Source organism: Cheilinus undulatus, linkage group 4 (genome assembly GCF_018320785.1).
Source record: "Cheilinus undulatus linkage group 4, ASM1832078v1, whole genome shotgun sequence".
NCBI classification, from domain to species: Eukaryota; Metazoa; Chordata; class Actinopteri; order Labriformes; family Labridae; genus Cheilinus; species Cheilinus undulatus.
In genome coordinates this window covers 33,719,989-33,747,112 of record NC_054868.1, presented here as the reverse complement: position 1 = coordinate 33,747,112, position 27,124 = coordinate 33,719,989, and the positions used below count along the sequence as shown (strand labels likewise).

Sequence of the window (27,124 nt, the reverse complement as noted above, 5' to 3'; positions counted from 1 at the left end):
CAGTCTCTTTCATTCTTAAGTATTCCACTTCTAATAAATCTCTAAAGATACAAGGATGCAGTCTATTTTATGGTTTTAATCATCTGAACGTGTGACTCGTGCTTATGTAGAGCCTTCTTTAGGGTAGCGGTAATTTGACCTTACCTGTGGACATAAGCTGTCAATTTGGGTCGCTGCCATTCGAACCAACTTCACACCCTCTTCATTGTTGGAGATGGAGCATGCAAGGTTAGCCACCTAGATGAAAAGAAAGAAAACATTAAAAATTTAAGATATAAACTTGTCACCTGAAATGTAAAAAGTAACAACATCAACACCCAATGACAACAGAATTCCTACTTAAATGTAGGGTTCAACAACATTTAAAAAAAACCTGAAACTGAAACTTTTTTCCTTCTGAGATATGAATGACATTTTTCTGAAAGGGAAATAATGTCAGACAAATGCAGTGTCACACAATGTGAATGGAATGAATTTCAACAAAACAAATTTTCATACTTTTATTATTTATAAACTTAATGGCTAGTCATTTTCTAATTACAATGCAGCCACAGCAGTAATGAGCACTAGGGCAAGACGCTGCTGATAGCAGCACTCTAAATACATAATTCAGCATCTGCCTTAAGCGTCATGTCACTGTTATTGTGACTGAATTTTGCATGTTTTTACACGCAGGAGACACAGAAAGTTCAAGAGAGTCAGCATTAAACCATATTTCCATAGTGGCCATGCTCTGGGTGTAAATCTCAAATGATGTTATACTTTTGTATCCTTATATTCAGGTTATGTGGGATTCTACCAAATGTTTTTAATTGTTGTATTTTACAATTTTCTGACAGAAAACATAAAATATGGAATCTGCAAATCAAGAGAGAGCTCAAACCCTAATCATGTTTATACAGGCATAATTACAACATTAGCTGTCTATCTGAAAAGTATTTTTAAATGTACCTGTTTATTTTAGCTTTATATAAGCAAGTTGAAATTCAGAATTAATAATGCAATGTTTATGATTATCAAGCCGAAATATTCACTAGGAAGTGGCTTTAAAAATACATGAGTTGGGGTCTGATGTCTCTCTGGGATTCCAGTACTAGTTGTCTTTGGAGAGCCTGTTCAGTTGGTGAAAAAAATGAATAAAAAAAGTTGGCAAAATGAAGATGTTTACATGTAATCTGAGAACAGCATCTAAGTTTCCCACCCTGAGCATGATGTCAGAGAAACATTGCCGTGGTGGGAATATGCTCTAAAAAAAAAAAAAAAAAAACCTTTCTCATATCACACAAAGCTGGAATTTTGTACCAGAAAGACTTGATAGCCACTTTGCAGGTTTATCTCAAACAGCTGATGACAATAATGTAATACATGTATATTAACATTCATTTTTATACATATTATGAATCCATGAGAATGTGGGTTATTAAAGTTTATTCCATATAGACATTGGAGTTTGGTTTTAAATCAACATGCAATATGACTTCTGCATCTACTGTGTAGAGTAGCCATCTATCCCAACTGTATTCAAACACAGCATATGAACTATGTTCTATACTTTCATTCTGGCCAGAGAAGCAAGTTAAGCATTTCTTCCCCAGGAAATCCTTGTTAAAGGAGACTAGATTCTGCGCAATTTGTTGCTTGTTCATCTCAAACATAATTAGAGTGGATAGAGAGTGTCAGTACTGATGACAGAGCTGCCAGATTCCTTTCTGTAAAGGACAGTAGGTGGAAATAAATATGCAGATGAGCCACCGATGACACATATGTTGCATCAGTACAACAGATAATCTTCTGCAGACCCCTGATCGTACATATATCTCCATGGTTGCATTAAAATTACTACAGAGAAAGCACTTTTCTAGAATGATTTATTGAGTGACAAAGCACAGGCTGAAGTAGAGCTCAGTTGGTGTGTGGTAGCTGAATCCTTTAAGATCAAAATGGCCAGGTCCACACAACATGTGTACCTGAAGTCTTTTTCATTAGGTTGACACTTCCAGCATGCCTGTGATGCATGACTAGCATGCTTAAAATATGAGGAGGTGTTGGTGATGCAAGGAGTTGCTTTATTGTGTAATTAAGCTGCCAGATGGTTTTTATGTGAATAATAGCCCTTACAGTGATTTATGATGGCCTTTCTTGCATGTTACTATGTCTTGATTTTTTTTTTTGTAAAAAGGTGAATATTACAGGTGCTTTTAAAGTTTTATGACTCAACATTTCTAACAATGCTTTCTGCCAGAAACCCACAGTCTGCTGTATTCCCTCATGAAGTTGTCACATTTCTCCACAGCATCACTGCACTTCACAGCTAATTTTCATAACTTCAGACTCTGTATAATTCAATACCGTCCTTAAGTAAATCAGATTTCAGTATGCGCTTTGAAACCAAGCTAAACAGACACATGCCTGTTGGCAGCAAAAGGTGCCAGTCTGCATTAGCACTTCTAGCACTCACATGTCACTGTTTGAGTTAAATTGAGTTAAATCAAATTTGTTTTCGAGGACTCTTGCTTAGAGCTCTGTCTCTTTACTCATGACAGCAATGAGCACATTGATGGATTGCAGTCCTTTATGTGAAGCACTGTGTTAGTGTATGCATTTAAAGCATGTGTGTGTCTGAGACAGAGAATAACAGTGTGATTGAGACTTTGTGTTCCATATAAACATGAGTGGATGCCTGTAGAGGGTTGGGAAAAATTGCATCTCAATTTGAAGGCTAATTCCAGCATAAGTGAAGTCCCCTGCATTCACTTATTATTAGATATAACAATAAACCATGCAGAGAAATTCCCTGAACCTTTATTAAGATGTGACATGTCTGCAATCTCCCACCTGCTTTTGCAAAGTAAATTTGAAGTTAAAGCTGTGAAGCAGTTACAAAACACTTGCACTAAAGAAAATGGCTCCAATTTAGGCCATTATAGAGTTTCAGTTTTATTTTCCCTTTCCTTTAGTGGTTTAAAGCTGGCAGAAGTATTGTGCTTTGGTTTTTCTGAGTGAGAGAATACTTTGCATTTCACAAGCACAGCAAAATCTTACAACAAAAATTGTCAGCATGTCTGTCTGTCTGTCCATCTGGTTGTCTTGCATGCCACACTGTTGCTCCAATTGTTTTTGATAGCTCTCAGAAGACTTCTTGGGTGTACTGGTTTGAAACCGGTGCCGTAACAAAGTTAGAAATATGTCCCCCATTTGGTCACTTTCCCTGTAGAACACATACAACACACATGCTACACTGTGCACATAAGTCTGTTTTTTCTTCACATCTGAGAACTGCACTTTGTTGAAACACAACCAAACCAAAACTACGGTTTTTGGCATGCAGAGGTGTCATGATACACTTGTTCCTCGATCCCTGATTTAAGTAAGCTCTTTTAAAAGCACTTCTCCATGCTCATTTTAAACAAGATAACACAGAAGGTGTGTCACACATTGGTGTTAGAAATCTTGGTGTATTTGCTGTTATTTGTTGGTTGTAGTTGGCAGTGCTGTGTAAACATGTTTGAATATGTATCTGTCTCTGTGCAGCCAAACTGTGTGATGCTTTGTTAAAGCTCCACAATAAAGTGTGCGCACACATTAAAGGCACAGCTTTAATGCTTCCCTTATTGTGTTGTACGTCTATCACTGCAAATATGCAGAGATGCTGAGCCATTATGCAGTTATTTGGGCAAAAAACACCCCTCTCCATGCAAATTGGCCTTATTGCATTAGGCATCTAGTGATGGGGAGGGTAACAGCACAGTCTTGAAGGCTGATGGAAGTGCACTGTCAACTTCTAAATACGTGATCCTATATGACACGTAAATAAGATCAGTAAAAATTACTTTGGCATTGCCATTACTACCCCATAACCAGGACTTAAATCAGTTTGAGGCTCCCAGCTGTGCATTTATTTATGTGTGGCATCGTTACCCATAATGAAGATGAGTGCTGATGTTGTTTTCTGGACTTTTCTTTCATTCAGGAAGGAAACTTTGTCAAGGTGGTGTTTAAGAGAACACATTAATATTCCTTTAATTAAACTAGGCCTGTTAAAATTAACACTTTAAAGCTTGTGATTAATCTGGAAAGCTTAACGCGTTTAAAAAATAATAACACAATTTAATCATATGACTAAGTTTGACTGCAACTTCCTCCTGTAGACCCCTTGCACGCATGTTTACATCCCTCGGGTGAAAAGGCTAAAGGCAGGTCAAATGCAGCCAGCAGTGATAAGTGAGGAGACAGACCCAAGTCTGCTTCATGGCAAATTTCAATTTAAAAAGCTGCCTAATGGAAGGCTGAATGAAATAAATGTTGCATGTACATACTTCAGTGATGAACTGTCTTTACTCTGAAGCACAATGAGTCTGAAGTACCACCTCCGGGCAAAACGCATCTTTGCTAATGTTAGAAAAGACACTAACAGCATCATGAAATCAAGCCATGATAGCTAATGTTGCCAATGTTAGCAAAGACGCTAACAACAGCATGGGATCAAGCCCTGATAGCTAATGTTGCTAATGTTAGCAAAGACACTAACAACAACACGGGGTCAAGCCATAACGTCAAGCTACATCGGTGCAGTCAAGCAGACCCAGATTTGTCCCCAAAACGACAACATCTAGCTAACTAATGTGACCGCTAATGGGTTGCCAGAGACTGCAGACCATCAACATCGTTGATGACAAGTGGCTTCAAGACGTCATCCAGGTCAGGTCTGTATGACAGCTCAAAAGGCAACAAAAATGGAGCAGCTGACCTGAGCTACATTTACTCCACTAACGAGAGACCACTGGACATCAGTCAGCAACTTCAGCTACCTCAGGGTAACAGCACACCTGATCATTCACTTTACAGCAGAAGTTATTTTGTACCTGATGTGTTTGTCTTCTGGCCTTGTTTGCAGTTTATAAATATTGCTCAGTGAAATAAGACACTCTGATTTATGAACCACAGATAAGTTTAAAAACTCTAGTTTATTTCATATTTCTTCATTTAAACACCACACTTGCAGTAATTTATCTCAAACAAAAATGCAAGTAAATTGTAGTATTTTAAATGTTGATTTATAGATGATAATAATAATAATACTAATAATAAAAATACATTTTTTAATAAAAAGTTAAAATAATGAAAATAAACACTTGATAATAAGAACGTTTAAAAATCTGAAAAATACTGAATCACAGCATAGGGATGTGATTAACTTGATTAATTTTTTTGTCAATTAACAGTACTAATTTAAACACACTCTGCTATTCTCAATATTTGGTATGGATTGTCAAATACTATGTGCAATGCGTGCGGGACAGGAAAGATCTGTTGTGGGTGTTGGCAGGTGTGGGAAGCAATGGTCAGAAATCAAACAGGAGCAGTATTAAGGAAAGTGCCCCATGCAGGGCTCTAGTATTGTTAATTTGGCTTATAAACAAATTAATATGACTAATTTTAACGTAGAAGAAGAGCTTATTTTGGCAAAGTTTGGCATAATATTTCTGCCCTTTTATAACTTGGTGTATTGGCACTGATACCGATGAAACTTTCCTCAGAAAACAAAGCCTTGATGTGTCTTTTCTGTGTCTCCATGAGGTAGAAGGCTCTCAAGGAACAGGACAAAGGTGCAGCACTTTCTGCAATTTTATCTCTTTCTCCAATTACTGTACAATTGCACTACATGACCGTTAGAAAGAGTCTTCTGTCTCTGTCTTTATTCTCTTACAAAGTTTCTTTTCTCTAGTTCTGCTCAGGCCCAGCGGCTTTCTGACTGCTTCAGTGGGCCCATGTGAGGCAAAGGGGCAGAGGGCGTTCTGGAGGTTGGAAACATGCCCAGCAAGCCCACTCCCTCTTACCCAACACAGAGAGCTGGGCCAGGGCCAATGCTGCAACACTCCAGCCAAAACTACTAATTGCAATTATCTAAGGAAGTGCCTCTCCTTTGAGCTTTTATTTTTTCTTTCCAAAGAGAGGCGGGAAAACTCAGACAGAAGGTTTGAGACTACACTACGCAGACCTAATGCTGATATGGTCAAGGATGTTGGAACAGAATATGCAATTTAAAGAAGTTTGTGTGTTTGTGTGATTGTGCATGCCCCAGTGTGTGGGAGAGAGAGCAAGAGCAAAGGAACAAGAGGGAGAGAGACAGAGAGATCCCTGCTGAATGCCCATTCTTCATTTTAGCCTCGAACAAAGAACTATCGATTTTGTCCTTTTGCTCTGCCTGGGATAATCACTTCAATTCTAATTTGATGAAGGTTTCCACTGCAGCCGGGGAGATGGGCATTCTCATGTATGCGATCTAAATCAACTAAATGGAGCTGAGTAACTGAAAATAGATCTGATGGTGTCATTTTTCCTCCATTTTTTAGGCAGAGGGTTGTTACTGAGGACCTCAAATCATCCAAGAAAGCACAGAGGATGGTAATACATTAAAAAACATCTCTTAAGTCTGTCTTTATTGTCATTCAGCAATGTCTGTGCACAAGGAACAGGGGCAGTTTGTCTCCATGTAATCTCATAATTCTCCTCTGGTGTACAGCAATAGTAATACATATTCAAGGCCTGAAACTTTTGACCCATTATCTGTGTTTTCTATTTTTTTTAGTTTTCACAGTTTTGGCTTGATTGAGCTGACTGGTTGTGCCAAAGAGCTGAAAATTTGTGCCAAAATAAGCACAATTTTGTCAGCCTTTTCCAGCAGCTTTGAACCAAGAAAGCTGCCTTCTTGCTAACTCTCAAACAAGTTATCTAGACAGCATCAGCCAAGATGCTGGGTATAAAAGCCAAGTCCACAGACGAAGCAGGTGCAGAAGAATTGCTGTTGGAGAGGCAATCAGTGGGGATGACATTTTACGTTATGTGATGTATGATTGAAGCACTTTGTTCTATTAAAAGTCTGTCATCTGGATGTTTACTTGTGCAGAAATGGTGTTGTCAGGGGCCACAGGGTCGTGTTTTATCTCTTTCAAATGCATACGCACACACAATAGAAAAACTGAATCTCTAACTGCTCTCACTCAGCCTCCCTACAACTTTCTACACACCCCTGAGTCCCAACATGCACTCACTCACACACACACGGTAAATAAAGATGTCTGTCAACATAGATGTAGCAAAACATGGAGCAGGGGAATACAGTATGCAGACTGTGAAACAATTACAGGCCTGCCCCCTCTAGAGTACCTCTATTTGTTTTAGTCATGAGCTGTCAGCACCCAGCCGTGATGCCTGTACATACATTGCATGGAGCAGAGGGTGACAGAAACAGGTTAAGGTGCATGACATAAGGGGAACGCAGGATGTCAAGGTTGTGTGCAGCGCGAGTCTATAGGGGATATCGAGCAGCAGGAGTTGACGACCTTCTGCAAGTGACTATAAACCACGCCTTTGAAAATCAATCCCTATTAAGAAGTGAAGTGCGCATTGCCTCGGGAAGAATGCCCACTGGGCTCGCAGCGACATCAAAAGGCACATCAGAGCTTGCAGCATATTGAACAAGAAGAGTGTGAAGTTAAAAAAAAAAAACAAAGGTGATAGATTTCTGAGCATGTTGGCCATGATAATGACTGTAATGTCTATGGCACACTTTTGAATCTTGTTTAGATGAAGGCAACTCTTTAATGATGGAATAGATATGTTCAGAACAACTCGTCTGACATCATGAACTGCACAAGATGAGCTCCCCTCTGAGGGACATTAGAACGTGCGTGTTCATATTATTAGAAGGCATTAAAGCAAATAAAACCTGGTAAATAAAACCTGATTTACACTTTGTATGCCATACTTTTTTTGTCATTTTCAAAAACCTTTCAGAGAACGAAACATGCCTTGTTGGTTGCATGACGTTGGCACAAAAATCTAAATTAAGTTACAGCTTTGTGAGCCATTTTGATTACAGACTGCTGCTTAATTGCACCCTTTGCTACCTTTTTTTCCACCCTCGCATGCCCACCCTGGCCTGAGACAAAGTGGACCCAAATTGCGAGTGACTCTAATGCACTCAGGAGTTCTCTCTACACTCTACACTAACTCAGAATGGAAATGAGTTTAAGTCACTGTTTACTAAGTGACAGGTCCACTAATATGTTGCTGACTGGGATACAATCCTCCACTCCTCCACACACTGTCTCCCCCACAGACTCCTGCTTCATCAGCTCTGTGCATACAGATGCAGCCCCGACCACATGCAAGGACACCGCTTCTCATTATTTCTAATGCCTAAAAAAATGAAACTATTTTTGTAGTCCATGAACTCAGTAGACTAAACTCTGCTGCAGGTGAGCCAACAACTCAGCTGTTGTTATTGCAATAACAACAGTAATAAAAAGAGAGGAGTAAAAATATTGAAATGCTAGTAGTTGGACTGCCAAATGAGTACACTTTTAAATCACCATCAATCACTAAATCTTTAGTGTTAATTATGATTAATCAGTTTTAATCATATGTTAAAATATTTTGCAAACAGACATTCTGAAGCAATTCTTAGCAGTGTCTTGATTTGAAAATCAAATGAATAATGTCTTTATTATTTAAATTAGTGCTACTACACTAGTGAGGTCTGAAACCATGACTAAAGGCCATTGCAGTCTATTTTTTTAAAGTCCAAATTCTTTGCATGTCCTAAAAGAAAATGTATCTCATGTTGTGCCAATCATGTTTGCATACTGATCATCAAAACATTAGTTCGTCACTATGTTTTCCATGAAAGGTTTGATTTTTTGCATTTCTTGTCGCAACAGTCCAAGTCATTTAGGTGGGTGAATGACTTAACTGAGCAGCACCTGCTGCTTCCTTTTCCCTCACCCCCTCTCCTCTTTCCTGTGTATTATTTGGTTATCAACTATAGCGTATGACAGATAAAGGCGTACATTATTACTCACAGCAAAGTAATAGAGACTGAATTAAAAGGTTGCTCTCCATCTCTCCAACTTGGCGCAGCACCATGAGCTGGTGCCGTATGAAGCTCTCTGTCAGGATGGATGGACCTAGTGTGATTTTTGAGAAGGCTCATCCTCACTGCATATTTTTATCACAGTATGAAACAATTTGCCACTTTCTATGAATTTTCACAGTGAATACAAAAAAAATGCAATGGGCTCAGTGTGCAAGGTTCAAGTGTGTGATGTTTTTTTTTTTTTTTTTCGGATTAAGGATCCAGGAAGAAAAAACGAACAAATACATTAAAAAAATCAGTGAACAAAGACCTTTAGAGTTCGGAGACACCTTCAAAGTCCTTCTTTTATGAAACAGTTGAACACTGTTATACATTTAAATACAGGACTGCATGTACAACACTTATAGACTTATAGACGTCCTATTATCCCCTATTAAGTTAATAGCATTTGCAGTTTTCATGAGTCCCAGTTTAGTTTCTTTCTCTGTGTGACTAACCCAGTTAAGGTTAAAAATTAAGTGAAGAGATTTTTCATTTGAGTTTGTTACTTCCTGGAGCTATAAAACACAACGTGCCTGTTCTACCAGCACAGGAATAAAAAGGAGCTTGCTGGAAGAATGTGGGTGAGGATGTCAGATTGCCTGTTAAGTAGTGAAAACATTGTCTGTCACTTCATTTCAGCCATCTTCTGCATAGATAGCACCATGGTTAGCAATGCCTGAGTTTGCATTACCCGATCAGGCAAGCTAATTTTACCTTCATAACATGACGTTGACAATTGACTGAAATGCCAGATGTGGTAGAAGGACGCCTCTCCCCTCTCATGCCCCCCCCCCCTTCCCTCTCAGAAGTTTGAATGTAGTAGATGATTCTAAAGCAGACATGTTGAAGAGCTTTTGTACCAAAATGATTCTAAAGGTTGTCTTTGTAATGATGCTGGTAGTGTGGGCTGAAATTATCATTGCAGTGAGTTTATAAATATTGATTACATTTGCTTTGTCTGCCTATAGGAATTAGATGTTCAACATAGACACATGGGTAATCTATCAATAAGACACAAAGATTGTAAATTAAATAAATGTTTTAACTTATGACTGTTCATGCAGCTAAAGCTGAATTTAATTCTGTGTTGCTTAACACTAAGTAAAAAAGTGTGTGAGGAAATAAGGGTTAGACATCCATAGAGGTCCCTTGGTAGCTTCATGGAAGTTCAATGACCTGATTCCATACGGTCAATGAACCCTTAATAAAGCTTCTATATCAGACCGAGTAGATGTACAAACCCCCATGTGTGAAACATTTACTTTAAGAACATGTACAGGTGCATGTGACTGAGTTGCTGATGTTCACAGAGGGATCAGAGGAAGTCAGGGGGAAAATAAGACAGTCCACTCTACTACGCCCGTTATTGTTATATATGCTTGAACTCTCTGCATTAATGGTCCTTTATGTATTTAAGGCACCTCTTCTGGTTACATCATTAATCCTTCCTTTTGACAACACTGTGTTCATGAGAGGCCTGCTATGTTGAGCCTCTGCCCTCTTTAGATGTGGATCCAGACTTGGACGCTGCATTTGTATTTCAGTCCTTTCATTTGAGGATCAATACTGTCTGCAGCCTCTGAAGCACATGGATCAAGAAGTTCAAAGATCTTTTACAAGAAAAACAAACATTTAGAGATTCTCTTCAATTCATTCTCAGGGGCTCTTTGGCAATGCTCATAAAACTATAACTTCCACTGAAAGAAAACACTTTGCTTGACAACATCTAATGTTGGCAGCAAGTACATAAGAATAAAGGCTAGAGGTCAAATTCAGGATCCGAACAAACTGTTTATTAAGAACGAGAGATGAATCTTCATAAAGTCAGCAATCCATCTTTTCTCTTTTCTTCATACTTTGACTGTGATGTCAAAAAGCTGCTTTTCCAATGATGATGAGGTAATTCCTTAGGAGCTCTGGAAATTGCCAAAAATGTACACATTTCATGGGAAAAGGGAGAAAGACGTGGTTTTTCTGTCTCTCCTTTTGGTCCTATGTTTTGTTCCATTTAAGGTCCAAGCTGCAACATTTTTTCATTAAATAAATATAAGTGGTTGAAAATTTCTGACATTTGGGTAGCAATTTGTCATTGACACTGTGGAGAGCGTTAAGCCTATACCAACTACCAGGGATGAGGCATGGAATTAAAAATCTAAATAGTGATATATTGAAAAAGGAAAGGTTTTGCATGTTTGGAGTCAACAGATTGTTGAGTCAAAACTTCGGCGACCGAAGTGCCATCTCATGGAAGTTTTATTTTTTGTGTTAGCATAAAGCTAACGGACAGCTTAGATGCATATTTCATAATGCATACTGTTGTGTTGTGTCGCCATCCGTTGTCATCATGTACCATTTTCAAAGGGGAATGAAGCTTTGTCTTTACATACAAAGTGTGTTGGGGGTGTAGGGGTGAGTGGGGGATGGTAATCTTGCAAAGCAGATGGATTTGTCAGACTCCATATCTGCTGTCAGGCAAATGATGCAATGGCGCAATGATTAGCTTGGATGCCATGGAATAGCAGCAGTTTTACCAGACCATGTTTCTGCATTAAATAAAGAATAACAACAACACTAAATGCTTTTCATGATGGCAAAGATTTTTGTCACTCTACTGCCAACCTGCTTCAGGATAACTTTATGAGAGTCACAGGGGAAAAGGGTTAGTTGAAGTATTAGTGGGTACATACTGTACAATGACTGCTAGTGGAGTGATTAGCTCAGATATAGCCACAGCTACAGTTTTGGCAGAACTGGACAACATTTCTTTGTTAAAACTAGAGCAAAGAGCCACGCTGAAAGATTGTCATGATGGAAAAGATGCTTTCCCTGTACTCCTGGCCTGCTTCAGCGTGAGTTTGCGATCATTACAGGTGAGATTTGCCGATGTATCCAATGGCCGCTGCCATGGAAGCTATTAGCTTGGATGTAGTTGTAGGAAAGAAGTTTGTACAGTTTTGGAACTGGATCACATTTCTTTTTACAAACAAGAACAAAGAGCCACACCAAAAGATTGTCTTGGCAAATAATATGTCTTTCCAAGTCTCCAAACTGGCCTTGGCATATTTACTGAGAAGCTCTGCTGTTCACAAACTATGGCAGCTGTAGTCTATCAGCTCAGGAGAAACACATGTGTACAACCTCATTTTGTCTTGTCCCTCTGATTGGTCTGTCACTAACTTGACAGAAAGAACATTCCTCAAATCACCTTCCAAAGAAGTCCCGCCCCTCCCAAACGCTTTCTATGGGAGGTTTTCTAGATGACTGTGAAATATATATCCATGCCATGAATTTATGAAACAGTCTACCTGGTTTGCCAGGTTAGGAGGCTGGAGGGCATGACAGTTGTTTTTGAGGAACTGCCAGCAACTTTCAGTTCATAGCTATAACTGAAATAACCAAGTTTCTATCCCCACTCTCTTTCCCCATAGGTTCTGTCTCTCTTCAGCTGTCATAAATAAAGTTTTAAAAATTCAGTCAAATAGAAGCAGGTAAAACGTGATGCTGCCAATGCTCATTCTGCAAAAACACCAATTTAAGCAAGTGTATTTTTCTAACCTAATTATTTAATTGCACTTATTCTACAGCACATTCATGAGACAAGTTCAGATAAACACCTTATTTTCAAATACAAAACTTCAAAAATGAGGCCTGCATATCTTGTGATAAACAAAATTGTACCATTTTTATTTAAAAAAATTAGTCCATGTTTATAAGACACAATAAAATGTGCTTGTACTATTGGGATGTCTTTAAACATTTTACTAGCAAAACAGGCCTTGTTGTTTTTAATGTCTTAAAATAAGATGTTTTTTTCTGATCTTGGAACATGAATCAGGCTTGGAATAAGAGCAATCACTGTTTTGTGTAGAGATTAGACGGATACATTTGCTCAGATTGGAGTTGTTACAGTTTGAAACAATGTCAGTATCATATTTATAAATGCAGAGCCCAATATAAATAATATATTTTTGATTATGTTTTCCAGCCATTCCTAGTACATGTATAACTATTCTTTTATGCTGTTTCCAGCATAGTCTGGCTTGATTTTATAGATATGTTGAGGGTGAGTCTAACTTAAGATCAAAGGTTTAAATTTTAGATTTTTACTTCTGTGAAGAATAAATCACTATTCCAGTGTTATATTCTCCCTTGTTTTTTCTTCTTTTGAGTCTATATGATGTTGAATCAAAGCTGTGATTGAAATCTCCAGAAAACAGGACAGCCTTCACAATCACATCACGTCTCCTTGACAACCATGACTGAGCTTGCATGAAAGGCTGACAGAGTGTGATTTACAATGGCCGTTTCTCACAAGCTGCAGCTGAGAAGTGGATATTCCTGCTAATATCATGGCTGGCTTTCTCGATAAATATGATAATTTGCTGTGGGCTGCCAGGGAGGTGAAACAGCCCTTCTAGCGGGGAGCTGCACATGAGACAACAGGGCGGGTGGATGACTTCACAGATCGGGCAAGAACAGACACACTTACATGCCCTCAGATGTATAACACATAGCACCGGATAGGAGAGTATGGAGGCACCTGATGTAATACAAAAGGTGATGCAGGCAATCTGTTTGCAGCAGTCTGTACTTTGCTTGTCCACCTTTTCATAGCGGAAATGTCAGGAATCGGTGGCTTATACAACCACGACCATTTACTCGTAAGCTTCAAAATGTGATTTATTTATGTTGATATTTTTAAATGGAAAGGCCATAGGAGGAGAGGATGCACCCCTTGAGAATAATATCCACTATATAAAATTTTATTGAGCTCAACAAGGGACACAGAGAGGTAATTGGAGGCAATATAAACAAATCATAAAGTTATCTGACTTGGGACAGCAATATATAACTATATGTGTGTATATATGTTCAATACCAGCATCTTAAGAGTGTCAATTCAGAGGTCAGGTTATTGGTTTATCTTGTTTACATTGCATCGAATGGTAAGGTAAAAAAAAAAAAAAAAAAAAAAAAAAAAGAAAGGAGGAAACAAACGGCTGTCTGACTTCCCCCTCAGGCAGAGGGCAACTGCTCACACTTTCTCTCTGACTCTCAGTGTCTTGCTGCTCTGCTGTGCTCCAGTCTCAAGGAGCAAAATCCTGGCTAGACTGATTTCTCCTCACTTTGCTCCAAGCACTCAATCGCACAGGGGGGTATTGTGCCGCCTATGCAGTCAAAAAGCAGTGTCACCCAGGTAGCTAGTACAGTAGTTCGCTCAACTGAAAGCATGTTTTGCTTTTTGCGCATGCTGCTACTGTACTGCCACGGGGGCCAGACTGTCTCACTCATAGTTCCTCTCCATTCCTCTCTCTCTCTCTCTGGAAAACAACAAAACCAAAAAAAGCAGCAAAGACTGTTTCAACTGAAGTATTGATTTCCCTTTGCTTTCTCTCCCTCCTTTCCTTTCCAAGAGTGCTAGCCAAGCAGTCGGCTTGGCACCGAAACATAATTATGAAAATGGACCTCTGGGTTGTTTCTTTTAATCTAGCCGTACATTCCAAAGTCCCTCTGCAACAGAAGCTATTTAAAAACTGTATCAAGGGAATTGAAATGTTTAACCCACTGTAGTGTAAAGAATGCTATACTTATCGGTTGCTGTCTGAATAAGGTGTGGAATAGATGCATCACTACTTCCAGCCAAAATTATCAGCAAATGCCAATACAATCTGGCCTCACATTGTTTATTATTAGCCGACCTGCAGGCGTCTAACGACCAAGGCAGAGTGAGATTTGAGTGCTCGATACTTTCTGTCAAACGCTGGCATCAATTTACACCATGTGGCAGCCGTGACAAAGTGCCCGGACTCAGACAGCAATTGCTGCTCTCTCTCTCCCAACTTACAGTTCAATGGCCAGTGAAACCAAAATGACACAGCCGAAATCAGGCCCATTTTCAAGACATTAAACTCTGCAGTATGACGAGAGATGCAGTACCTGCAGTCACAAAATGCTGCTCTGTTTAATGTGATAATGTAAGAGAAAGAAAGCAAACAGTTGGATTAATGTCAGACTCCTTTTGGCTTTTAGTGAAGAAAATTATCATTACTATGCTATACGCTAACCGGCCACTATATTAGGCACACCTGTTCAATTGATTGTTCACATAAATAGCTCATCAGCCAATCACATGGCAGCAACTCAATGCATTTAAGCATTCAGACAGGCTGGTCTGAGTATTTCAGAAACTGCTGATCAATTGGGATTTTTACACACAAGCATCTCTAAAGTTTACAGAGAATGGTCCAAAAAAGGGAAAATATCTAGTGAGCAGCTGATGTGTGGACAAAAATGCCTTGTTGATGTCAGAGAAGAATGGGAAAACTGGTTTGAGATGATAGAACAGCAACGGTAACTCAAATAACCACTTGTTACAACAAAGGTATGCAGAAAAATATCTCTGAACACACAGGTCAAACCTTGAAGCAGATGGGCTACAGCAGTAGAGGACCATACTGGTGCCACTCCTGTCAGCTAAGAACAGGAAACCGAGGCGACAATTTGCACAAGCTCACCAAAATTTGACAATAGAAGATTGGAAAAACATTGCCTGGTCTGATGAGTCTCGATTTCAGCTGGCAGGGTCGGAATTTGGCGTAAACAACATGAAAGCATGGATCTATCCTGCCTTATATCAATAGTTCAGGCTGGTGGTGGTGTTGTAATGGTGTGGGGATATTTTCTTAGCACATTTTAGGCCCCTTAGTACCAACTGAGCATTGTTTAAATGCAACAGCCTGAGTATTGTTGCTGACCATGTCCATCCCTTTATGACCATAGTGTACCCATCTTCTGAAAGCTACTTCAAGCAGGATAATGCACCATGTCACAACAGCTCAAATCATCTAAAGCTGGTAACTTGAACATGACAGTGAGTTCACTGTATTCCAGTGGCCTTCACAGTCACCAGATCTCAATCCAATAGAGCACCTTTGGGATGTAGTGGAACAGGAGATTCACGTCATAGATGTGCACCTGACAAATCTACAGCGGCTGTGTGATGTTATCACATCAATATGGACCAAAATCTGAATGTTTCCAATGTCTTGTTGAAATAACACCATGAAAATCAAGGCAGTTCAGAAGGCATAAGGGATCAAACTCGCAAGGTGAACCTAATAAAGTGGCTAGTGAATGTATATGAACCTGCAATTCTTCCGCAACATACTTCAGTCAAGAAATCAATCAATCATGTTGTAATGTTTTTGATGCTATCTTTTTTCCTAAGATTTGACCTTTAACAGATTATCATTTTAGCCCCCAGTTTAATACAGGACAAGATCCCCAGTTGATCCAAAGGATGTCTAACACCTTAGTCTAATCTCAAAGAAAATGTGGACACAGCAAGACCTTGACATTTCTCTACATCACATCCCTCTGCCTCCTTACATCTGTCTAGAAAAGCATGATTAGTCCTGTTGGATAATAGATGCACGCAGTGGGAAAGGTCAGCGGTTGTCGGCCCTTAATGCCTCAACCTTTAAGTTGGGGGATGGGCTCACGGAGATGAAATTAAAATTAAAGGAGAATGACGAGGAGAGGAGTTGGTGACACTGATGATTCATAACAATCAATAATTGCTCACGCTATATCATGCATATGTGAGGAATTGTGATGATTTAGAAAATTACAGCCCAACAAAGCTGTTTAATATCATTTTATCAGCTTATGGAGGGATGTCAACATAATACGTCCTTTGTGAATGCTGAAATCAGAAACTCATACATTAAAGCAAGCAAGCACAAAAGGGCTGATTGATTTAATAAACATCACACCATTTTCTCCTGTTTTCTTTTCATATAAAAGCTACTTCTCAGCATTAAGACTTCCAAAAACAAAAATAAAAGTCTTTTAGAGAGGCTGCATGCATCAGATGGACTTTTTGATCCGCTCTATCTGCTGTATTTGTATACTAGGAAGCTTTAATCTGCCGGTGGAAATGTCACATTGATTCCCGTGCTTTTATATTAATGCTTGTGTGATTTTCTCTCAGGTGAGAACAGAGAAGTGTGAAGACGTGAAAGGCCATGATGACACTAGCTGTGAGCAGAATTAACAACGTAATTAAAGCAGTCTCTATCTCTCCGCCCATTAGTCCTGGTTCCTTGGAATATTATTCCTGGTAGGGTGTTAATAAATAACACCTCATGTATAATGCAGTGTGCACCAAAGCTCTTGTTGAAATTTGAGCAGTTTTATAATGTCTGTAGTAATATACAGTGAACCGTATAGTTAGTGTAGCTACTTTCTGCTCAGTGATAAAGATGTAAGGTTATAAAAGAGAAATGTAACACAGAATGTGTAAGAAAAGTGATTAAAAAAAGAAAAATCTAGAAACTTTTTCTTCTATATTATATCCTCTCCTGTCATGTCATACGGTGTAATTCTGGCCACATTAGAATGAAAAAGAAACCTGTAAACATTTCATTTTCCACTTTATTGCCATTATGAAGACAAACGTTTGGAAATGAGAGTGTTAGTGGCATTGAACATCTATCTCTGGTTGATGTCAGTTTTACAAAAGGCCATTAGGGCGTGTTTGAAATCATAATAGTAATGTCTTGGCACACCATCTGGCAGAGGACATTCAATGAAATAGAAAATAAATCGCTGTGAGTTGAAGGACCCAATGACCAGACAAACTTAAATTTACAATCCGCACAGATCTTTGTTGCAATGGTGTTAGCTAACTACTTCATTAAGGAGCAGACATAACTTTTGCCCTGGGTTGCCAATTAAAGTGAACCCTGGAACCAAATGTGTAATAGGTGCTTTTCTTACACAGCCATGATAAACTATAAATTGTAAGCCCAATTAATTTAGGACTGATGTAATTAAGCATTTAGAAGTGAGCAGTACTGCCCCTATTGCTCCTTGGGGAGAAGTGTACGGACATCTCCACAATAAATAATGCTCACATTCCTTACTCCACCACCTTGAGGATGCTCTTGCACATAAAGAACTCATTAAAACGTGTTGCCATCATCAACCACTTTTAGGAAGAGCTTGCCTCATGACCAGCTGGGGCTCAGCCTGTAGCATTTAAGGTTATTTTCTCAGTATAACAGACAGCAGGTTTGTGGGAGTCACAGTGAGGGCATATGGCACAGCTGCCATCCCAGGGGTGTTGTTGCTGCACTGCGTAATTGGATATTTGTCTTAAAACGAGACTGTCTGTTTTGGCCTCACAGATGAACCTAAACTAACAACAAGTTAAGTTTATATGTGCAGATACTGATTGACTATAGTCTCTGAGGGCTCTACAAAGATCTGTAACTATACAATAAAAGTGTTTATGTAAGGTGAAAGTTACGACATTTGTAGCTGAATATTCTGAACAGTTTTCTAGATAATGGCTGAACTGACAACTCATCTCCAGTATTAAAAACACAGAAGTGCTGTTAAATATCCCTGCACAGTCAATACACTGAGCCATTTAAATGTAGTAGATGTCCCAAAATATCAGAGGTGAGAAGAAACATGCAAAATCTGTAGCATCCCAGAAGAAATGGCTGGATGGTTTGTGTACCTAAGTATGCATGTATGTAGGCATGTTTGGATGGATGGTTGGATGGATAGATGTTCGATGGATGGATGGAAGGACGACACATGGCTGCATGGATGGAATAATAGATGGATGAATGGAGTGGTGGATCGATGGGAGGACGAATAAATAGATGACTGATGTAATGGATTGGGTGGAATGTATATGTGAATGGATGGATGGATGGAAGATTGACATACAGTGCCATGAAAAAGTATTTGCCCCTTTCTGATTCCTGAGTTTTTTTGCATATTTATCACACTTCAATGTTTCGGATCATCAAACCATTTTTTAATATTTCACAAAGACAACCCAAGTTAATACAAAGTGCCGTGTTTCAATGACTATTTAATTTATTGGGGGGGGGGGGTGTCCAAAGCTATCTGACCCTTTGTGCCCCCCTTGTTAAATCATGAGTTAACTGTGATTAACCACAGATTTTGGAAAGTTTGCCCCCCCTCCCTGAAAAATTAAATAATCATTCAGACACTACATTTTTATTTGGTTGGGTTTTCTTTGTGAAATATAAAAATTGGTTTGATGATCTGAAACATTTAAATTTAAGTATGATAAATATGCAAAAAACTTAGGAATCAGAAAGGGGGAAATAACTTTTTCACAGCATTGTCTGGTGGGATAGGATGTATGGATGGATGTAAAATGGATGCATAGAGGAAATGAATAAATAGATAGAAGCTAGATTGATGTTTTAATGAGTAGATGGATGGGTATGTGTTTTATATTGGATTGGTGGAAGGATGTGGAATGGAAAGTTGGACAAATGGATAGACAGACATATAATGAGACAGACAGACAGACAGGCAGGCAGGCAGGCAGGCAGACACATCCTATTCCATACCATCCAACAATATTGTGATTAAATATTGAGCAAGTTAAAAGTGTTGTCTCTTGACAGAATGAAAAATTAATATCCGTCATTTTTTTGGCTCCTTATTTCTTTTGTTGCCACTCAAGAACGCATGCACAGACTCACTGTTCAGTGGGCCTTAATTGCAGCTGGTTTAAGCAGGACAGCTGACTTGTTTCAATTTCAACACTCTCATTGGTTTGAGGGGTTTCTGCCAGTCCCACTGAAGAGCCATTCATTAAAAGGTCCACAATGTCCCATACACTATTCAGTTTCTCTCCAACTCATATAGCGTTGCCTTGAGGGGGAACTAAAGCACTTTCCAACAAAAAAACTGTATTTCATGAGTATGTAGGGAAATGTTTCTTTTGTTTTTGGTTTGGCATTTGTTCAGTGTTTTCAGTTGAGTGTTTTTTTTTTTTTTTAACCCAAAAGCAGAAAAAAATACCCACTATTCAGACACACATATCAGACTGAATGCTGCAGACCTGGAATTTCATTACTATTTAAAGCAGAGTATGCTCTGCTGTTTATTGTGAAGAACTGTATTGAAGCAACTTTGGTATGTTTTTGTGAATGATATGTGATATATTTCATGATATGTGCCCCACTATCCTGGTCATGCAAGCCCTTTTGGATTTACAGATAAAAATCAACCATTGTAGAACTGTGGAGCTGCCAGTTGTAAAAAACAAAGGTTATGAGAACTGGTTACTGTAGTATAGCAATGAACATGCCTTGAGTTTTTATTTAGGGCAAAAAACATTGATGTTAATTCACACTGGAGAAACCAACCTACAAATTGAACATAATGACTCTAAATTTTGGATAATCTACTGTGTATATTATACGCTGGTGGTATAAATGACTAAATGATGTGATCATTTAGCACAGAAACACATCCGATGTCAGTCCAGTCAGGCTTAAACCTTGACAATGCTTAACCCTGAGTTGCACCCTCATCCCCTTCACGCATTACTGCTGCATTGTTAACCACATTTTAAATGTAGCCTATTAAAAATTTATAAGCAATATACTGACCTGGCATTGTATCACTTGGTGTGATACGAGTGCCAACTAACCAAGCAGATAATCATATCATTTCACTGGTTCAGTGAGTGGATTGGGAAAACATATGCCTCTATTTGACAAACAGGGAGTCATATCAGTGGGATTTAAATGTGCTTTTTGAAAAATAAACCCAAGTGCAGCACAAGAAAAACTAATCATTACTACCATTTTCAAACCTAGATGTGTTACTGGTGCTAAATTGCTCATCAGAGTTGGGAGTAAATCTTCTGAAGACCTTTGTCACCCACATGAAACAACAGGTTTTGGGTAATTGGCTGGAAATGGTAAAGCAAAGAATTTCAGGATTATTTGCCATGGTAACAGTTGTCTCTGCTCTTCAGCGAGCGCTGTTGTGAAACTTTCATCTCCTCGTGTTTTCTCTTTATTGCTGCCCCTCTTGCCAGAATTAATTCACTGGAGCAAGAACAGAATTGTAAACTGAATGAAGTGCATTGATATGAATTCATATGCTGTAGGCAAAGCTCTAAAGTTCGGCTTTAAGAGCAGTTGGGTAACACTTTATTTGACAGCACAGTAATTACAGAGAACTTTCGACTCCAAGAACAGTTAAGGGTAATATTAAAAATATATGTTGCTTACAACTGAGAATGATAAAAAAAAATAATGTAAGCACAAAAAGCACAGAAAATTTGTGTTTGGTAGATTATTTGTAACATTGCTTCTTAGCAATAAATTGTATACCACACTAAGTGTTTTCATCCCTTTTAAATGGTGCCACATTTGTCAGGAACATGAATTTGTGGGATGAGCAGCAGAGCTGAGTATGTCAGTTGCACACATGAAAAATTAGCTAAATCTTCTCTGCCAACGCCAAACAGCTTATTCCGCCATTGCCTCTTGTTTAGTGTGTGTGATCGATTGGAGGATCGAAGTCTAAAGAAACAAGACATATTAGCAATTTAACAATTAATTTACTAAACATGTGGAAGAACCATACACAGCTACAACAGCCTGGCACCTCCTCCTCATGCTGGTCACCAGCCTAGTCACACACTGATGTGCATTCTTCAACCAGCATTTGTCGCAAGTCAGCCATTGTGGTTGTGTTGGCACGAACAGCACACCCAGGCTGATCCCACAAGTGTGAGGTCAGGACTGCTTGAAGACCATTCCATCCTCTCCACCCCCCAAATTCTGGAGGTAGTCTCTGATAAACCCCGCTCTGTGGGGGTGAGCATTGTCATCTTGGAGGATAGAGTTCGGTCCAAGACTATGGAGATATGGGATAACCACTGGTTGTAGAACTCATCTTAATATCTCTCTGCACTGAGATTGCCTCCAATGGGCCTAATAGTGATGGGCAGTCATGGCAGGCCTCCTGACAGCCTTATGAGACCGGAGATTGGCTGCTTGCATCTAGTTCCAGACAGTCTGGGCAGAGAGCCGTCGGCTGTATCATCCTGCAAACCTTGACTGCAAATCTGTAGAGGACAGTCCGCACTTCTTAAGTGCAGACAGGGCGAGAAAACTGCCTTCTAGGGTTGTCGTCCTCTTGGGAAGCCTATTTCACTGGCTGTCTCTGACATCCCCTCTTATATGGAACTTGTCCTTCAGTTTGGGGATGGTAAGAGGGCTCACTCCAAATAATGCCACAACTTGGTGCCAGTGAGTCCCTTGATTGTCAGCACCTGGGGGTGCCAGAAGCTCAAATCAAGAGTCAATAACAACAGCAGAATAAGCTGTTTGGCATTGGCAGGAAAGATCTGGCAAATTTTTCATGGGCGCAATCTGCATACTCAGCACTGCTGCACCCAACAAAACTAAAAGGCTTTCCAAAGGTATAAGATTTATAGCCAAAAATAACTGTTACAACCAAAAATAATCTGACAAATGCAAATGTCCTTACTTCTTGTGCTAAGTTTAGATAAATATTGAACATTTCTACCAAAAAAATTAATGACCTGATTTAACCTGTAGGTTTTTCTGTAACATTTACATGTCATTTCAATGAGAAATATAATCGGAATGAACATGTATGTTTACAATTTAGTTAAAGGGACAGGTAATAACTTAAAATGTACTTGTTTCAGTAAATTCAATGTATTAAACTGCACAATCAAATAATAATGTAACAGATAATATAAAACCAGGATCAATGAAAACATGTTTTGGGCAAGATGATACAAAAAGCAGAGGACACATTTTATATTCAATAGAAAAATTTGGGCCCACAGTGACAAGGTCAGATACCTGAGGGTGCCAAGAGTCCCTTAGGAGAAGATCTCTGTTATTCAAAAAATACAAGAAGTGTGAGGGGAGGAGCAGGGGGGGTACAAAGTGCCAAATCATCCTCCATTTGAGGCCAAGCCACATCCTCCCCATCAATTTTTCCTCTCCCCACCCCACCAAAAGTAAAGCTCCCCTCTGGAGAGAGAACGGATGGCTCCTTCTGCTCCATTAATCTAATGACAATGCCCCGTGACTAAGACCAGCTTAGCAGGCATTGCTCATCCCCATTGGCTCCCTTTCACTTAGCATGCCATCTATGCATGAATGCAACAGGGGCAATGACAGCAGAGGAGGAGGGAAAGGAAAAGAAAGAGAGACAGACTTGCTGCAAACAATGGGCAGAGTATATTGCATCGGTGTCCATGGTTACTGAAGGATGTCATGTACAAGCACAGATAAAGGGTTTGATGAAGTTTATTTAGCAAACTGTCAAAACAGTGCCAGGAAAAGACTTCCAAGAACTCATATGTGTGATGGTCGATGTAGGGGGCTGAGGAACTGTGCAGCACTTAATGAGAGAAAACAACAATAACATTCATGACATTAATGAATGATTATAGTAGAGCTGGAGTTAAAAAGGTTATCGCATGTAAATATTTATGGTGTCTACAAAGCAAATGCTCTGGAGAAAAGTTACGTCACATAGCCATACAAGCAAGGGTCAGCTAAGACAACTCCTAACAGGCCATAATCTTGTCTTTCTCATTAATCATAGATGAATAGGCCTCTTTTTATCTACCAGTGAAAGACATACCAGCTGATGCCCTAACTTTACGGCTATTTTAATCACTCTGAAACTCAAAGTAAATAAGAGAGGATTCACATAATTACTACTTGCTGACAGAATTGATGCACAAAACTCCAATCTGGTTGTGCAAAAGTGCAATAAAGGTCATTATTGCTGGGCTGCTTTGTAAATCCAATTTTGATTGGTCAATTATAGAGTCTGACATTTCTCTATAGTAGAACTCTACAATAAAAGAACAGCTCTGGTCAAAGACTCTGTAGGATTAACTGAACCCATACCAATCTGCACATAGTTAGCTAATTTATGGGGGGTTAAAAACTGCCTAAAAAGGGGGTGGGGGGGTGGGGGGGGGGGGGACGACGACACTAAAAGATACAAAATATGCAGGATAATCAAAGAGGACAATGACAGTCAAGGTTAAAGTCAACATGTCTGAGAAGTCTCTAAAGACTTGTGCAATAACAAAAAACTGTAATTGCAATTTGAGAGTGATGAGGCAGATGATTTGTTCACACTGATGGCACTTCACCATCCATGAATAGGTTTTGTTCAATGTAAGAAGAGCAATTTAAAGAAGGCTATACTGGGTTCACTTGATGCAAAGGGAAGCTGTAGAGATAGTATGGGTTTTTAGATGAGCCGAATCCTTCTTTGAAAAATAAATGAAAGCATTTCCAAGTCAAATTTCATGTCAAGATTATGCTGTCTTTTGTAGATAGCCATTAATATAAGCATGTAAATGTCAATTTACATGCAGATAGAAAAAGTCAATTTATTTAAAGCTAAGGTGACGCATCGACATAATCAAAGTGATGAATGACGTATGAGTCATGCCCCATGTATCATTCCAAAGAAAAAGAGAAAATAATCAAATAGATTAGTCAAGAAAATAATTGATGGATTAATTGATAACAAAACAATTTATAGGGGCATCCCTAAATTATCGTGTATGACTAAAACTGGTCATGTGAAATACTGTACATAAACACATTGGTCCAACTGTTTGTTTTAAACCAAATATCTTAAAGCTGGACTAATATTCCTACATTAGGTGGTTTTAGATCTATTTTTTCTTACAGTTATGACCACAATTGGACCAGAATGGACAATGTGTTCTGTGCATGCTCTACAGACTACATGCTAGGCTATGAACCAGAGGTTGAACAGCATGAGAGCCAAGCATTGGAAAGGTCATGTTGTCGTCTGCCCTTGGATACCAACATAAGCTAGAGGTATGGCGCTCATTCCATTTCTAACCAAAAGTGTACAGAGAATGTGTAAATAATTTCAGAACGGTAATGGGGGTTGCTCCAACTTAGGAATTGTAATTGCGCATTTTTGAATCCTGAGTTACAAGGCTAAATGGAACGCACCAGAAGGAAAATATTACCACCTATCACAGGAGTGTTCCAACGATGTTGCCCGCGGTTCACTTTTGCTTGGCCTGTAGCAATAAAATTGAAAATAAAATGAAATCTGGCCTGCTTTAGAACATGAAGCTTTTGCCTGACTCTGTTGTACTTCTTAATTTCAGCACAAGGCAGTGCTACCATGCTAATTCTGTTACCAAGCATCCTGACAAGAAGAGTTTAATGATATGATTTTTTTAAAATTTCGACAGAACTAAGATGACACTATAACTATGTATTTTGCTTTATAACAGCCTGACTGATTACTGCAGCAGAAAGCAGCACCAATAGTGCATGTGCATAGCCAGCGCCCCCTGAAATTTCATTGGCCTCACGACAATCCTTAAATCAATTGGCCATTTGCCTTGACAACCACTAACTAGCCACCGGAGCACACTTAGTCACTAAGAATATCTTAACCTACATTTGATTGGTCTAACAAACCAATCAAATGTATCCACAAAGTGTGTTATATGAAATTGCCGCACCTTATTTTTTTCTCAAGTCTGTTTAAAACTTTCATGGGTGTTGGCTTAGCTCAGTTGGAAGAGCAGGGGTCCGTATACAGAGGCTGTGGTCCTTGGTGCACTGACTGTGGGATTGATACCCAGTCCAGAAGCATGATTGGTGCATGTCTCCCCATGCTCTGTCTCCCCATGTTTCCTGTCTCTCTTCTGCTGTCCTATCAAAATCAAGGCAAAATGCCCAAAACAATAATCTTTAAAAAAAAAAAAAAAAAAAGAAAGCAAATCACTAGCTATTCAGAAACCTTGCAGCACAGGCTAAATTCAAGTTTGAGATCACCACAGTGTGATTTTGTTTCACCCTGTGGAGGAGGTAGCAGAAACAACTCCCTCCATCAGACACCTCTGTGAATGTCACTGCTCTGTGGTGTTTGTGTAGTTCGCTGATGTCCGTAGGAGCACAGATCCTGTGTACATTAGCCCAGCGTCTTATTGGGAGAGATATCGGCTTCAACCTAACCTCAGGGGAAATAGCGACCAGAAGTTGGCTGTCAAATAGCAGAGCTGCTGGCCCAGAATAGCACAGGGTCACAGTGGAAAAATAGGCCTCCCACACAACAAGAGCAGACAGGGATTTTTAACTAAATGTGTGACACTCTGAGTCAAGCTAACTGCCAAATATTCTTACTCACATTAAGAGTTGATGCAACAAATCTGTTTGGGTGCTGCTTTGCCACAATGGGCCAAGCAAACTCACAGCAGTGATTCAACTTATCGAGGACAGGAAGTGTTTCTCTCACCCTCGATGTCAAAAATATCCCTTTTCTTTGTATTGGCCTGATTTACTGTTTCAAAGCCTTTACAGGGCACATTATGAAACCTGTTATGAAATGATGTCATGCAACCTACTGTGAGAATACAAAAAATGTGATCAGTGTGAATCAAGTGTGGTCTGCAAGAGGTGGTGAACTACCTAGTTTTGTCACAGTTGGAAAAAAGGTGAATTTTATTACCAGGGGTTAGGTAAAAATTCAGGAAGCTTATGTAGCTGAAATTAAACACAAAACACATATAAAATCACTGTTCTCTCTTTGCCTCCATACCATGACGTAACTTTCCATCAAATATATCCTCTTAAATGTTATTCAGACAGACAACTTGATCAGTATGATATCAACATTTTCCTGTATGATGAATATTCTAGTATTTCTTAATGAAATTCATCACAGATAATCTCTGGATCTCAATCAAAGACCTGAAACACCCCCTAAACTCTGGGAACACTTTCCTGCTTATTGCAGCATTGTTTAGGGGTTAAATTGTTCCCACCTCAGTGACTCAGTCTTGATTGAGTGTTCTTCTAGTTTATTACCCAGGGGGATGTTTGTTGCCATGGTGACAGAGGAAGCAAGAGATGATACAGTATTTCATTATTGACGAAACAAAGAGCGAAATGAAACACTATTTGACATTCTGCAAGGCGTACAGGCAGAGATTAGAGGTTTTTAAACCTGATATATCATCCACCTCTCAATGCAATAATGCTCATTTTTAACAGGATCAAAACTGAGTCATGATGTGAAAAGTTTATTTGACTAGTTAATGTTGTTATGTAGGACTATTATCATATCTCATTTTTAAAAAAAATCAAGCAATATCCCTGCCTCACTTTGTCTTCACAAACCATCTATCTAAGATGGATCTGAGATATAATATCTCTCTGCACATGTGGGTGTATCTGTGACTGTCCACTAATTTCTGAGGAGCATTTTAAACTTAATATCCTTATACAATGTTTTTAAGTGAAGCAGTCATGTGAAACAATGAGATGATGATGAGAAGATTCAATT

At 39.1% G+C, this 27,124-nt stretch overlaps 1 protein-coding gene across 1 annotated transcript in view; it reads right to left on the bottom strand.

Moving 5' to 3' along the window:
- Window positions 1-27,124, bottom strand: part of ctnna2 (catenin (cadherin-associated protein), alpha 2) — a 514,927-nt gene that overhangs the window by 62,295 nt on the left and 425,508 nt on the right. Inside the window, exon 10 of the mRNA XM_041786313.1 lies at window positions 145-237. Within this exon, the coding sequence (XP_041642247.1) occupies window positions 145-237 (93 nt within the window). The remainder of the gene's footprint in view (window positions 1-144; window positions 238-27,124) is intronic.